We start from the raw sequence: 12,085 nt of genomic DNA, 5'->3' as shown, positions 1-12,085 counted from the left end.
TTCCTTAAACCTGAAACATCCATGTGTGTTTTATAAAATCATCACTTTGACTGCTTGCAATTTCGAATAAAGCCAAACATGCTAATATTTCCTGAAAATTGTGACACAGGTTGCAATCTATTGGTACAGTAAGTGGGTATTTTGTTCAGAAAGTAAGCAGCAGTTGGTATTCTTCAGATGAAAGGAAAGATATGAGGTGTCTTCATTTTATTTTCATTATTATCAGAACTGGTCACATTTTTTGACGTTTGAAATTTTGACAATATTTCAATATGCTGGGAAAAGGTCAGGAAAAATGTAAACAAAATTGCCATTAAATCTCCCTATGTTAATTGACCAGTTATACTGCTGGTCAAAAATTTTTGAATTTTAAAAAATAATGAATTAAGAAAATTTTGGAAAATGGTTCATAATCTTTTGACCTTCGTAACCAGCTTAATACATTCTGGAGTCCTTAGCCAAGTGTAACACCTACTGATTTCAAGGGAGATTTTTCCTGAGTAATGACTATAGGATTTAAGCCACATGATACCATCATTTCATGCAAAGTACTTTCCAAAATCTTTTTATGAGTGTAACACTTGAGCACGCCCTCTTTCTGCAAACCCTTCCTTGTGTAAATAGCAGCCCTGGACACATACAAAATCATATCACCTTGTGCTTTACTCATGCTTCATTTTCAAGCTAAGCAAGGCTAGGCCTATGTCAGTCTGTGGATGGGAGGCAACCAGAACCGGGCTAGCAGGAACAAGCAGCCTGAAAACTACTCAGCTAGTACAGTGATGGGTGTGGCTTCTAGGCCTAGACAGAGCAATCTTTACTCATTTGAGTAGTCCAATGTAAGTCACTAGGATTACTCACGTGAGTAAAGATTGCTTATGTATATGAGGGCTATAAGAGCAGATCCTAATATTGTAATAAATGGCTGAAATTTTCAAAGTCGGCTCGGGGATATAGGAATCTAGGTCCCAAAAATTATGTAACCACCCGGAAGCCTAAATCCCTTTGCCTTTCTCTTAGAATTCGGTTCCTAAGGACCAGATCCTCAAAACTATATAGGTGCCTAAAGATACAAACAGGCATCTAGTGGGGTTTTCAAAAGCACTTATGCAGGTGGGATGCCAATAGGAGTAAAGAGCCTAAAACCCTTTGAGGATCTGTGCCTAGGTGCCTCTCTGCAGACACCTTTGAAAATCTGACCATGAGTCACTTTGGAAAAAGGGACTTAGCCTCCTAAGTCACTTGGATGCTTTTGAAAACACTACCCCAATTCCTGCTAATTTCAGTTCCCTTTGGTGCCTTTGAAAAGCTGAGCCTATCTTTACATTGGTAGTTTCCTTCTTGTGCTGAGCACAGACTCACTGGGCCTTTTCTAAAGCCCAGTGGGAGACTTTCCATTGACTTCCATGGGTTTTGGATCTGCTTTTTGTAGGGAGCTATCAGACATTTTTTGTAATTCCACTCTCCTTTGCTATATCATTTGATTTCAATATAAGCTCACCTCCTGCACAGACACTGGATGGTTCAGCTGCCAGGATCTCAATACAGGATTTCTTCAGAATCTAAGAGATGAAGATAATGGGATTTTTGATCATCTATGTTCTTTTGCCACTTAACAAATGTGGGAAAGGGCGCATTTCTCTTGATTTTGCAGTATCCCACTCACCGAATCAATAGTGCCTCTTAGGGCATAAAAGCCGCCCGTTACCGGGAAAACGTGATCAATGCTGTCAGCAATTGTAGACAGCTGCAAAGAAAGACCATCATAAATGCACAAGGCAAACAAAATTGGAGCATCTAAAACTGAGCCTATCTGCTGACAGGCAAAGCTCTGACAGGTATGGATTTATTTACTGGTAATTAAGTAAATGACCTCATCTGATGCTGTTAATGGGTGCGGAGAACAAAAAAAAGAAAGTCCCAAAATTACCTGAGTTTCATTAAAGTCTTTCACTCCAACGCAATAAACGATAGCTCCGAGGCTTCTGGCTCTGTCGGCCTACATGAAAGACATCATTACATGCAAAGCCAGGTGTCATAACCTAGTCCCAGATTTGGACCTTAGCGTCCAAAATATGGGGGTTAGCATGAAAACCTCCAAGCTTAGTTACCAGCTTGGACCTGGTACTGCTGCCACCACCCAAAAAATTAGAGTGTTTTGGGGCACTCTGGTCCCCCCGAAAACCTTCCCTGGGGACCCCAAGACCCAAACCCTTGAGTCTACAACAAAGGGAAATAACCCTTTTTCCCTTCCCCCCTCCAGGTGCTCCTGGAGAGCTACACAGAAGCAACCTCCGTGAATCTAAGCAGAAGGACTCCACCCTTCCCGTTCCCAGTCCTGGAAAACAGAATTACTTCCCTCTTCACCCAGAGGGAATGCAAAATCAAGCTAGTAAATTTAACACACACAGAGTTCCCTCTGACTTTTTCCTCCCACCAATTTTCTGGTGAGTACAGACTTAATTCCCTGGAATTTCCCACTAAAGAAAAACTCCAACAGGTCTTAAAAAGAAAGCTTTATACAAAAAGAAAGAAAAATACATAAAAATGGTTTTTTTGTATTAAGGTGACAAATACAGGGTCAATTGCCTAAAAGAATATTGAATAAACAGCCTTATTCAAACAGAATACAATTTAAGCACTTTAGCAACTATATTCATGTAAATACAAAAAAAAACCATATAAATCCTATCTGATTTTTTTGTACTTACAACTGGGAAACAGAAGATTAGAAAGCAGGAAATAGAAATTACTTCTCATCTGAGAGAGCATACAGGCAGACAGACAAAGAACTTAGACACACAATTCCCTCCACCCAGAGTTGAAAAAAATTTTGTTTTCTGATTGGTCCTCTGGTCAGGTGGTTCATATTACTTTTTTCCAGGTAAAAGAGACATTAACCCTTAGCTATTGTTTATGACACCAGGTACACTGGAACCAAGAGCAGATGCTCCCAAGTTTGACATGAACCACTTAGTGTACGTCTGCACTGCAATTAAAAACCCGCTGCTAGCCCGTGCCAGCTGACTTGGGCTCGGGCGAAGGGCTGTTTAATTGCAGTGGAGACATTCAGGCTCAGGCATGAGCCTGGTTTCTAGGACCCTGCAAGGTGGGAGGGTCCCACAGCTGAAGATGCAGCCTGAGCCCAAATGTCTATGCCACAGTTAAATAGCTCCGGGAACACAAGGCCAGGTAGCTGGTATGGGCCAGCCATGGGTGTCTAATTGCACTGTAGACATACCCTTAGCTACTTGGGTAAATTCGATGAGGACTTACTTCTTTTTCTGCATAATAAAACTGAACCTCTTGCAACTCCCCATCTGTCAGAGCAATAATCACACTAGCTGTCCGGAGTCCTACAGGGGCAAGAGTGAAAATGGCTGGGGTTAGGTATGAATGATACAGAAGCTTTGGCAATGGATAAATAAGCTTAGGCAATGCATCCTTTGCTGACAAATGAATACAGAGCTCTAAGGCTCAGCTGATCTAAAATGACCACAGTGGAGTTATGACAATCTATACCAGCTGAAGATCTGACCCAGAACAGCGTGTTATGAGCCAAATCCTACTCGTCTTTATCACACAAGCAGCACCGGGGGGGAATCAGTGCGAGTCAGGAGAGTACTGCTCCAGCAGCATCCATGCACAGACCTCCCTGGAGCCTGCTGCCTCATGTCAGTCCTCTTTCCTGCTTGGATCCCACTGAGGATTCTGCAGTGAACCTTGTGGTAGGTCAGAGGGAGGCCAGAGGGAGAAGGGAGGGGGGAATCGCCCCTTGACAAGCATTTCTGAGTGTGGCCATTGCAGAGAAAGGCAGCAGGGGTCTGTGGGTTCAGGGGGTTCATTCATTGAAGGGGATGCCAATTCCTGCGCCATGACAGAGCAAGCTGGGGTGATCTCCCTAACGCATCCTGCCATCCCAACACCTTCTCCTGCAGGTCAGAAAAGGAGCAATTCTCCCCAACAAGGTGAGTATAGTGAGCAGGATTTGTGTGAGAACTCCTGCATTCCTTGCGTAAGAATGCTCCCTGAAGTCAGTGGGGATTACAGGTGTGCAAAGACTGCAGGAACAGGCCACAGGGAAAAAATTCACGCATGCGTGGAGATCCAGCACATGGCTGACGCACCTCTTACATCCCACCTAAATCTTCAAAATAGGCCTTAAAGGTTGTGCCGGCTTTATTCCAGGCAAGTTTTAGCAACAGCGAGTAGCCCAGTATACAGCAGAGCAATATACAGCCAAATATAGCGCTCTAGCAAAATTACTCCCAACTAGTACGTAAATTGTGGCTCAGTCTATTACACACATCTGATGTAACTTCTTAAGCCCAGCAGTTAAAATACAAGCATTTGTTTTCTGGGCAATGGGGGAGACCAGGAATGTTGGTTTTTAAAGTAATTTCTTTCTGTTTCAAATGTCTTTCTAGTATTACTGGAAATTAAAGAGCCTGATGAGTTTTGACAGGTTTCTTATGCCATGCAGTCCTTGCCATGTCATGTCATAGGCACAAACATGAAGCCTTAAAGGTGACCTGCAGGTGGGAAAAATGGGTCTTGACCTCGCTTTTTTTTTTTTTTTTTTTTAATAGTTGAAGAAGGTTGGAAAGATCATTGCTGTTATTTTATGTTTTACATTTTTTCTTCTTCATGGTATTTTACTTTAGCTATTGTGTTGACACTTTTTTTTCCTGGAAAACTAGTAGGTTCATTGACTGAGAGGAGAGGCCATTTTTATGCAGACTCTTTAGATTTTTGTTTTTCTAAACACCTGCTTAACTCAAATACTAGATAAACACTTGGGAGAAGGGCACTTTTGTTAAAACCCACCACTAATTCAATTAGGAGCCTAGCAAGCCCCTAACCCAGATCTCTGCGTCCTCCCAGGAGAACTCCAACAACATAGAGAAGAAAAGTCTTGACACTCCTGATATAGCCAAGGTAAAATACAAGCAGGAAAAATACATTATTTAAATGTTAAGCCACCTTTATGCATAGAATCAAAAAAGGACAAAAACATACTCCCCCACCCGCACGTTAGGTTACTTTTAAGTTCAGAAGGACAGAGAACCTGATCCAAGCCCAGTGAAATCAATGGGACATCTCTGACTGAATGCAATGAGTGTCAGATCGCACTCACAGCAATGCTGAAAGTCAAATGAGAGTTTAGGGTACATCAGGCAGATAGGACTGGGTGCTTCAAAATGGAATGATACATGTAAAGCCCAATACTTCTAGACTGTGTCCAATCAGCTGAACAATTACTAGGCTCACTGCCTGGAGTGCTGGGTGCAATCCTGTGTCATGCAGGAAGTCAAGACTAGAAGATCACAGTGGTGCCTTCCGGCCTTAGAATCTATGAATTTGAAAGCAGGTCTTTAATCAAACTGGAATGGAAAGACAGTGTAATACTAGCTCCTCCCCGACATTTCTTTCTCTCACGGGTTAATTACAGGTCATGCTGACAGCCCCATCCTCCCCAACTTCTCAATGAAAATAAATGATGGCAGTGAGAAGTGTCCCTACCTCCATAGTTTTCATGATAAATCTGTTCATTTGCCTGCAACAAAGAGTAAAAAGTTATTATCTCTTTTTAGGTCCAACAGGGGCAAGAGAAGCAGAAGTTAAGGAGTATAAATCAAAGCGAGAAGGTTTCATAGCGTGTACCCTTTTAAATCCTTCATGCATGAATGTATCTCCTCCAGGCATTTCAGACTGAAGAATCTCAAGCCCCCGTCTTATGGCTTCCCTTGAAAAGAGAAGAATTAAAAAAAAAAAAAATCTCATTTTTCTGCGTTGAGACATTCCTGAAACTCAGCAAGAGATGCAGCCCCCGAGAGCACTTGATCAGAACAGAACAATGCACCACCACAGATACATGAGCCAAAGGGTCAGTAAAAACAGCATCACTACAACCCAACATGCTGAAAGCTGCCCTGCACCCAATGGCATGTAGAAATGGAGCCAGGATATAACGTCATGGCAAACGCATTTGAAGGATCCTGTTCCATAGTTGCAATGGGGGTATATTAATAATTAGGGATCAGACCACATTAAAAAGAAAAAACAGATATAAATTCTAGCAAATTTCACTCAGGGTTGAAATCTTCATTCCAATGGCCCCAAACACTATAAAGTGCAAACCAAAACTCATGATTCGGACAGCCCTTAGAGCTGGTTAAATCTTGAGTTATGGTCTGACCCAAAATAACTACAAGAGGCCAAAGTGTATGGAAAAAGCGTCCGAATGTTGTGGGCTTCCTAATCTGGCGCAGTGAAAAGTGATCAACCCTCTTTCCCCCGATAAACATCTGGGGGCATAAACTGTTCCTTATCCTGGGACAGATTCTGATACTGTCACTCATCTTGAATAGCACTTTATTCCATGAAGGTTTCACTCAAAGTCCACTCATGGAAGGTGCCACTCAATATGAGGGTATCAGAATCATAGCTGTCTGTGTATGTACAGCGCCTAGCGCAATGGGGCCCTGAGCCTGTCTTGAGGCCACTCATAACAGCAGTAGGTCCCCAAAGGAAGAACCTAGGAAGTCCAAAAGTCAGATGCTGCAGAGAAACATTCATAAACACCTGGGACATTCTCCCCAGCCTTCGTTTGGTGATCCAGCCATTTGGGCAGCACAGTAATAAACAGCGAGGCAGTGTGAGTTTTTGTGGGACAGAGGAGAAATCTGAGGCTCTGAGGAGCGATGCCCCTGGGGCAAGGAGCACATTCTGCCCTTTCAAAGTGTAAGGCGAGCTGAAATGGCACTCCGGGAATAGCATATGGCAGGGGGGGTAGATCAGGGAACATTTTAATGCCAGTTTCCAACATCGCCACAGGGTTAGCATCGACCTTTCACCTTGCAAAGGGCAAATCCACCTGAGCAAGGTAAATACAAGCTAGCTCCGGGCCCTAGACACCCACTTGGGGCCTGATCCGAAGCCCAGTAAAGTCAATGGAAACACTCCAGTAGGTTTCAGGGCCAGGCCCCGGAAGATGCAGAAGGAGGATCTGGGAGGCTGTCTCTGGATGTCGGTTAGACACTATTCCAATTCCCCTCTCCTCCCTTTAAGAAGTGCTTCAGACTGACGTAGGCACACAGCACTACCAACACCAGACACATAGGGAGAGATGGCCAGTGTGATAGATATAGCAGAAAGGAGAGGGAAACAGACTATGTGAAGACAAAGTTCAGCCCTAACTCAATCAATGGAGAGTGAATTTGGTTGCAAAGGGTGGCAGAAAAAGAGGGTTTGCTGCAGTCTCAGATTCTCCTCTTTCTCTCACTGGAGCACAGGATGCAATTCTCTTCTGGCTGGCTTTGCAGCAGCATGGCATTCAAAGCAGATGGTGTGAGTAGAAAGCACTTCTTGCAAAACAATACCCAGCCATGTTGGGTGGGGGGCAGGGATAGCTCAGTGGTTTGAACATTAGTCTGCTAAACCTAGGGTTGTGAGTTCAATCCTTAAGAAGGCCATTTAGGGAACTGGGGTAAAAATCTGTTTGGAGGTTCGTCCTGCTTTGAGCAGGGGTTGGACTAGATGACTTTTTGAGGTCTCTTCCAACCCTAATCTTCTATGATCTTTTAGCAGTGGTCCAGGACCATGCAGGATTGATTGCTGAAATGCTTTGGACCGCTCCTGGAGAACACTGCAGCACTTTATCACACAGCGTCTTCTGCAGGCAGCACCAGGGCCTGCTCTCTCTTACCCCAGAACTGCCCTTCTGAAATCAGTGGGGTGGAGCTGGTGTACCTAGATCAGGCAACTGGCTCCCGGATTACAAGCGCTGGACTTGCCTTAGAAATGCAGCTTGATAGAGCACCTGCACACTGAGCTATCTGCTTGCCACAAGGCTGCAAATGGGATACCAAAGGGCTGCATATGGCCTTCGATTCTGCTCCCAAGGGAAGCACCGCAATGTAGTCCAATAGGCGCAGGAGTGGATCCACACTAAAGACTAACGTTAGCCAGTCCTGAGCTCTTGCAGTTGTTAAGGAGTCCCTAGTTCTATTGGTCTGAAGGAAGTGAAGTATTTACCTGTCTTCTGTTAGCTTCATGATCGTAGTGCCTCGTGAGGAAAAGACAATGAAGGACATGCGCAGCATTGGACTGAAACAGAACAAATCCACATCACACACAAGATTATCTCAGTATATTCAGCAGCCTCTAAGAAAGCAGCAGGTGAAACACTATGTATATTCACAAAAAGAACAGGAGTACTTGTGGCATCTTCAAGACTAACAAATTTATTTCAGCATAAGCTTTCGTGGGCTACAGCCCACTTCATCAGATGCATAGACTGGAACACACAAACAGAAGATAAATATACATACATATAACATACATATTAATTCAAGATATTTATAACATACATATTAATTCAAGTTTAGCAGTCTCTCTTTGGAGTCTGTTTTTGAAGTTTTTTTGTTGTAAAATTTGCATAGAGACTGTCCGGTTTGGCCAACGTACATGGCAGAGGGGCATTGCTGGCACATGATGGTGTGGCCATGCCATCAGGGGCTAGTTCACCTGCATATCTACCGTGATATATGCCATCATATGCCAGCAATGCCCCTCTGCATGTACATTGGCCAAACCAGACAGTCTATGTAAAAGAATAAATGGACACAAATCTGACATCAGGAATCATAACATTCAAAAACCAGTGGGAGAACACTTTAGCCTCTCTAACCATTCAGTGATAGACTTGAAGGTGGCAATTTTACAACAAAAAAACTTCAAAAACAGACTCCAAAGAGAGACTGCTGAACTTGAATTAATATGCAGATTAGATACAATTAACTTAGGTTTGAACAGAGACTGGGAATGATTGGGCCATTACACTAATTTAATCTGTTTTCCCCATGTTAAGTATCCTCACACCTTCTATGGGTCATCTCAATTATCACTTCAAAAGTTTTTTTTTCCTCCTGCTGATGATAGCTCATCTCAATTGATTGGCCTCTTACAGTTGGTATGGCTATTCCCACCTTTTCATGTTCTCTGTATGTATAAATATCTTCTGTTTGTGCGTTCCAGTCTATGCATCAGATGAAGTGGGCTGTAGCCCACGAAAGCTTATGCTCAAATAAATGTGTTAGTCTAGAAGGTGCCACAAGTACTCCTGTTCTTTTTGCGGATACAGACAAACACGGCTGCTACTCTGAAACCTGTCACTATGTATATTGTAACTGAAGTTTCCTCTTGCGAAAACTATACCTTATAAACTTCTCAGCCAGGCTTTCGACAAAAGAGTAGATCTCTGTCCAGTGGTTTCTGACGCTTCCAGACCTAAATGCAAATTATAACCAGTTAGGTTAATTTCCCCCTGCAGTGGAATTGACTGCAACCTACTGAATATTTAGGATGGGATTTTCTAAGGCAGTTAGAAACAAATCAACAGGAGTTTGACAACTATAACTCTCTGAAGCTCCTTTGAAATACCACCCGTCTACAACAATTCCATTCTAAAGGTTAACAATGGGCCCAGTCATGTTCCCACTGAAATCAACGGCAAACTCCCACTCACTTAAAGGGAAGCAGGATTGGGTCATAATTATTCTACTGTACACAGCGTATTTTTAAGCCACATGAAGAGAGCGTTCTGCCAGTTGTTTTTATTCATTTTTACAGTGTAAAATTCCCTGTCCTTTTTTAAACTGTAATTTCTTTTTATTTTATTTTGCTAAGACTTGTGATGAGATGAAGGATTTGCTTTCCCAGGGTGCAATTCTGCTCTCAGAGCTGCACTGAACAATCTCAGCTCTAATTTTCTCCTCTCTCAGCATGTATGGGAGAAAATATCCATGGATTCCTGCTCATTTAGGTAGAGTGGACTTTCAAAGTAATCCAGAGAGGAAGGCTAATATTGTGGCTAATGTACAGGGCTAAACCTCAGGAGATCTGAGTTCAATTCCTGGATCTACCCCAGATTTCTTATATGACCTTGAGCAAGTCACTTAAGTCTTTGTGCTTCAGCTTCCCATCTGTAAAATGGGAATAATATCACCTCCAGTGTCTCATCCATTTAGACTGTAAACTCTTTGGGGCAAAAACTGTCTCTTACTAAATGTATGTACAGCACCTAGCGCAGTGGGACTTCTAGGTGTTACTGTAAAGCAAATAAGAAGTACATTTCCACTATATGGGTTAGAGAGGAGTATTTTGCCCTTACGTTGTAGCAATGAACATTTTCAGACCATTATAAAGTCTCTGAAGGGTGAGAGATCGGAGTGTTTAGGAGCCCTGCCTTGGACTCTACTGTCTATCACACTTGGATTCACTCTCTTTGCCGGGCAAATTCATGTATTCCATGTCCCAGGCACTGAATCACAAGCAGAGGAGATGCAAACCATAGGCAGAAAGTTACATAAACAAACAACAACATCCGCTGAAAGATCATAGAGCGAGGGCTTATTACACCATGTGAATTCTTCTGCTATGCAATGGGGAAATACAAGGAGGTAACCAAATTAAAGCATAACCACCACCAAGCAAGACATGATAAACTGCTCTCTGCCTTAAGTGCCAATTTTATTGACCTTAGCCATTGTGCTCTGCCAGAACATGGAAAAAGCAGGCATTGACAGAGGAAGCATGGTCCAGTGGTTAGGGTGCACGCCTAGGATTTAGGGTTCAATTCCCCACTTCACCACAGACTTTCTGCATGATCTTGAGCAAGTTTTTAGTCTTTCCATGCCTCAGTTCCCCCTCTGTAAAATTGGGCTAATAGACTGGTCCTATCTCACAGGGCTGATGTGAAGACAAATCCATTATCAAGGTAATGGGGCCATATAACTACCTAAGATAGACAGAACAGGCCTCCTTATGTAGCCCTGCCCCTATGATCACATGCTATTGTTTTCTGGGGGACCCCTGCCTCATTCACTGCACAAATCTGATGCCATGTAGTAAACGAAACAGCAGGCATCATGTTGGACAGTGGGGATTGTCATAAACAGATAGCTAAGGGTTAAAGTCTCTTTCACCTGGAAAGAAGTATCTGAAGCACCTGATCAGAGGACCAATCAGGAAACAGGATTTTTTCAACTCTGGGTGGAGGGAAGTTTGTGTGCGAGTCCTTTGTTCTTGGTCTTCTGCCTGTATGCTCTCTCGGCTATGAGAAGTGATTTCTGTTTCCTGCTTTCTAATCTTCTGTTTCCCAGTTGTAAGTATCAAAGATCAGATAGGGATTTATATGTTCTTTTGTATTTACATGAATATAGTTGCTGGAGGGCTTTGAATTGTATTCTTTTTGAATAAGGCTGTTTATTCATTTTTTTTTAAGCAATTGACCCTGTATTTGTCACCTTAATACAGAGAGACCATTTGTATGTATTTTTTTTCTTTTTATATAAAGCTTTCTTTTAAGACCTGTTGGAGTTTTTTTTTTAGTGAGGAACTCCAGGGAATTGAGTCTGTACTCACCAGGGAATTGGTGGGAGGAAGAAGTCAGGGGGAAATCTGTGTGTGTTAGATTTACTAGCCTGACTTTACATTCCCTCTGGGTGAAGAGGGAAGTGCTTGTGTTTCCAGGATTGGAAATAGAGAGGGTGGACTCCCTCTGTTTAGATTCACGGAGTTTGCTTCTGTGTATCTCTCCAGGAACACCTGGAGGGGGGAAGGGAAAAGGTTTATTTCCCTTTGTTGTGAGACTCAAGGGATTTGGGTCTTGGGGTCCCCAGGGAAGGTTTTTGGGGGGACCAGAGTGCCCCAAAACACTCTAATTTTTGGGTGGTGGCAGCTTTACCAGGTCCAAGCTGGTAATTAAGCTTGGAGGTTTTCATGCTAACCCCCATATTTTGGACACTAAGGTCCAAATCTGGGACTAGGATTATGATAGGGATAGAAATAAATGTTGCAATAAGGAACGCCGTCCCAAGCTAGAAGCTCTGCCTCGGCGCACCCTCAAGATCAGATTCCACACGGGACCTACATGCTGAAAGAGAAATTCCACTCCACCCCCGCCCCACACGCACGTGCAGTGTCACCAGAACAGTGGGGTGGTGCTAGTGGAGGAACCTTTTCCTGTGAATTAGAAAATGTATGTTCTTCTGACTCCATTAGGCTACTTTGAAAATCCACT

At 43.1% G+C, this 12,085-nt stretch overlaps 1 protein-coding gene across 1 annotated transcript in view; it reads right to left on the bottom strand.

Annotated features, from left to right (window-relative positions):
• Positions 1 to 12,085, bottom strand: part of ANTXRL (ANTXR like) — a 79,801-nt gene that overhangs the window by 52,934 nt on the left and 14,782 nt on the right. The window contains exons 2-9 of the mRNA XM_030570681.1: positions 9,220 to 9,291; positions 8,038 to 8,109; positions 5,665 to 5,746; positions 5,524 to 5,557; positions 3,277 to 3,356; positions 1,931 to 1,999; positions 1,667 to 1,747; positions 1,502 to 1,562 (exon numbers count right to left, since the gene is read on the bottom strand). Coding sequence (XP_030426541.1) covers positions 1,502 to 1,562; positions 1,667 to 1,747; positions 1,931 to 1,999; positions 3,277 to 3,356; positions 5,524 to 5,557; positions 5,665 to 5,746; positions 8,038 to 8,109; positions 9,220 to 9,291 — 551 coding nt within the window. The remainder of the gene's footprint in view (positions 1 to 1,501; positions 1,563 to 1,666; positions 1,748 to 1,930; positions 2,000 to 3,276; positions 3,357 to 5,523; positions 5,558 to 5,664; positions 5,747 to 8,037; positions 8,110 to 9,219; positions 9,292 to 12,085) is intronic.

This window comes from Gopherus evgoodei, chromosome 7 (genome assembly GCF_007399415.2).
Source record: "Gopherus evgoodei ecotype Sinaloan lineage chromosome 7, rGopEvg1_v1.p, whole genome shotgun sequence".
NCBI classification, from domain to species: Eukaryota; Metazoa; Chordata; order Testudines; family Testudinidae; genus Gopherus; species Gopherus evgoodei.
This window is presented reverse-complemented; position numbering and strand designations above follow the sequence as displayed.